Here is a 1,953-nt window from a genome sequence, read left to right as displayed (position 1 = left end):
TGCCTGAAGACAAAGTTATGTTCACTGGCTGTTCCCAGCTGTATGTCCCCAGCTGAATGGTGGTCAGAGGAGTTGTGGGAAAGCAAGCAGTGTAACTGAATGGCAGCAACGGGAGCGGTGTGGCATACGAAGAGCGCCTGATGCCCTCCTCTGAAACATAAGCCTAGACAACCTGCCCGTTTGGGCTGGGCTTTCCCAGTCATGTCTAAGCAGAGACAGAGGGACTGAAGCTTTTACCATATTGTCCGTCTAACATTTGCCCAGGGAGATTTCTTCATTCCCTGAGCTTCTTTCACCTCACTCCACTCCAGCTTCGTGTCTGGAACCTCATCTTCAGGCTCAGGGTCCTCGCAGACAGACCCCTCAGGTAGTGCCACAACGATGGGCAGAGGGCCCTGCTCCTCCCGGAACTCCACTACGTAGAGACCCTTCTGGTTGGCTAACTGCTGGTGAGTCTCCTGGGAGCAGGAAAGAGAAAAGACAATCAAAGCCATGATGCACAATGTTGGTTTACGTCAGGTCAAACTCTACATGGTATATAGGGTAGGGGAAAAAGTTATTTGCTAATAAACGGTTTAAACACGGCGTAAATTAAATGACTCGTCACACTCATCCTCATGGGTTTCAAATGAGCTAACCGCATACACAGCCTGAATCAAGGCAGCGAGACTGCAGATACACAGGCACTAGAATGTCATCCCAGAGGAACCTGCTTCTGGAAAGGATCTGGCCAGAAAAGGCACGTTCTGTTAATAAGGAATTTCCAAAGGGCTGACTCATTCTACAGCTCAAAGGAAGTCAGAGGAAATGCTGCCTGTAGGATCTTTCTGTCGACTACAGGCACCTGGCTCAGGCAGAGACATCGCCACTGGGAGCACTCAGTGAGAGGAATTGACACCATCTCCCCGGCGTACTCAGAGATCTTACTTGTCGTGGCGATACGGCTGTGTAGAAGAGGCAGAGTTACATACTGCTGTTTCTGAGCGGACAACTAATACAACAGCTGAGCAATTATTCACGTCCTGATTTTGTTTGCTCTTCGGAAAATCACTTCAAGCCTGGAATGTAAACTATTCAACCACAAACTATTACAGCATCAACCCCGTTCAGTCCCCTGCCCTCACATATAGAACCACCGCGAGCGCAACCTACCTGCTGCGTCAAGCCTTTGAAGAGGGCTCTGGTAATGTTGATGAGGTTTTTGGATCCAGACACCTTGGCGTACATGTCTTTAATGCCAATTAGTTTGCAGATGGTGATGATAGCTCGGTGGCAACGAAGACCATAGCCTGGGGGGGTGTGTGCGAAAACGGAGCATTATGTGATTATTTGTACATGTACAACTTAGCCAAGGAATGAGAGAGAACCAAGACCCCCTTTTTGGTTATTTTTGTTGCCTAACATGTTAAAACACATCATATCTTAAAACTGGCAAAACCATTTTGGGAAAACCACTCTCCCCAGTCTTTGCAGACATGCTAACATAAAGATCGTGGGGTTTTTTTATACTACACACACCTTAGTTGACATCTATGTAGTTTAGAGATGAAGGAACTACACTTAGGAAGCTTGAAAGAAAACCATGAATAGAGCTCCCCCCAGCCCAAGGGGTTCAAATCCCGATTTACAGCAGCAAGCCACAGCATCAACAGGAGGTAAAACAACTTATTCTCCTCAGTATTTAAAACATGGTAGACTAGCACAAATGATGCACCTCTGAAGTAAACACACGTTGCACAAATTTAACTTCAAACAAATACCAGTCAGTAATTAATAAAAAATTCAAAATTATGAGGCAGCTTTAATTACCTTGGTTTTGCTTCTTCATGCGGATGTTTGTGCTTTTAAATCTCACTTTGATGTCATGGTAAACTGGAGGGAAGAAAAAAAAAAAAAGTGTTACAGCTAACCCTCTTCTTTATACTTGGATTTTTCTAATAATTCAGGTTTTAA

At 45.2% G+C, this 1,953-nt stretch overlaps 1 protein-coding gene across 1 annotated transcript in view; it reads right to left on the bottom strand.

Moving 5' to 3' along the window:
- Positions 1-233: 233 nt before the first annotated feature.
- Positions 234-1,953, bottom strand: part of MRPS5 (mitochondrial ribosomal protein S5) — a gene marked incomplete at its 5' end in the record, with an annotated part of 13,014 nt that continues 11,294 nt past the window's right edge. Inside the window, 3 exons of the mRNA XM_010140825.1 lie at positions 234-458; positions 1,153-1,289; positions 1,810-1,872. Coding sequence (XP_010139127.1) covers positions 234-458; positions 1,153-1,289; positions 1,810-1,872 — 425 coding nt within the window. The remainder of the gene's footprint in view (positions 459-1,152; positions 1,290-1,809; positions 1,873-1,953) is intronic.

This window comes from Buceros rhinoceros, unplaced genomic scaffold, assembly GCF_000710305.1.
Source record: "Buceros rhinoceros silvestris isolate BGI_N320 unplaced genomic scaffold, ASM71030v1 scaffold33037, whole genome shotgun sequence".
Taxonomy (NCBI): Eukaryota; Metazoa; Chordata; class Aves; order Bucerotiformes; family Bucerotidae; genus Buceros; species Buceros rhinoceros.
This window is presented reverse-complemented; position numbering and strand designations above follow the sequence as displayed.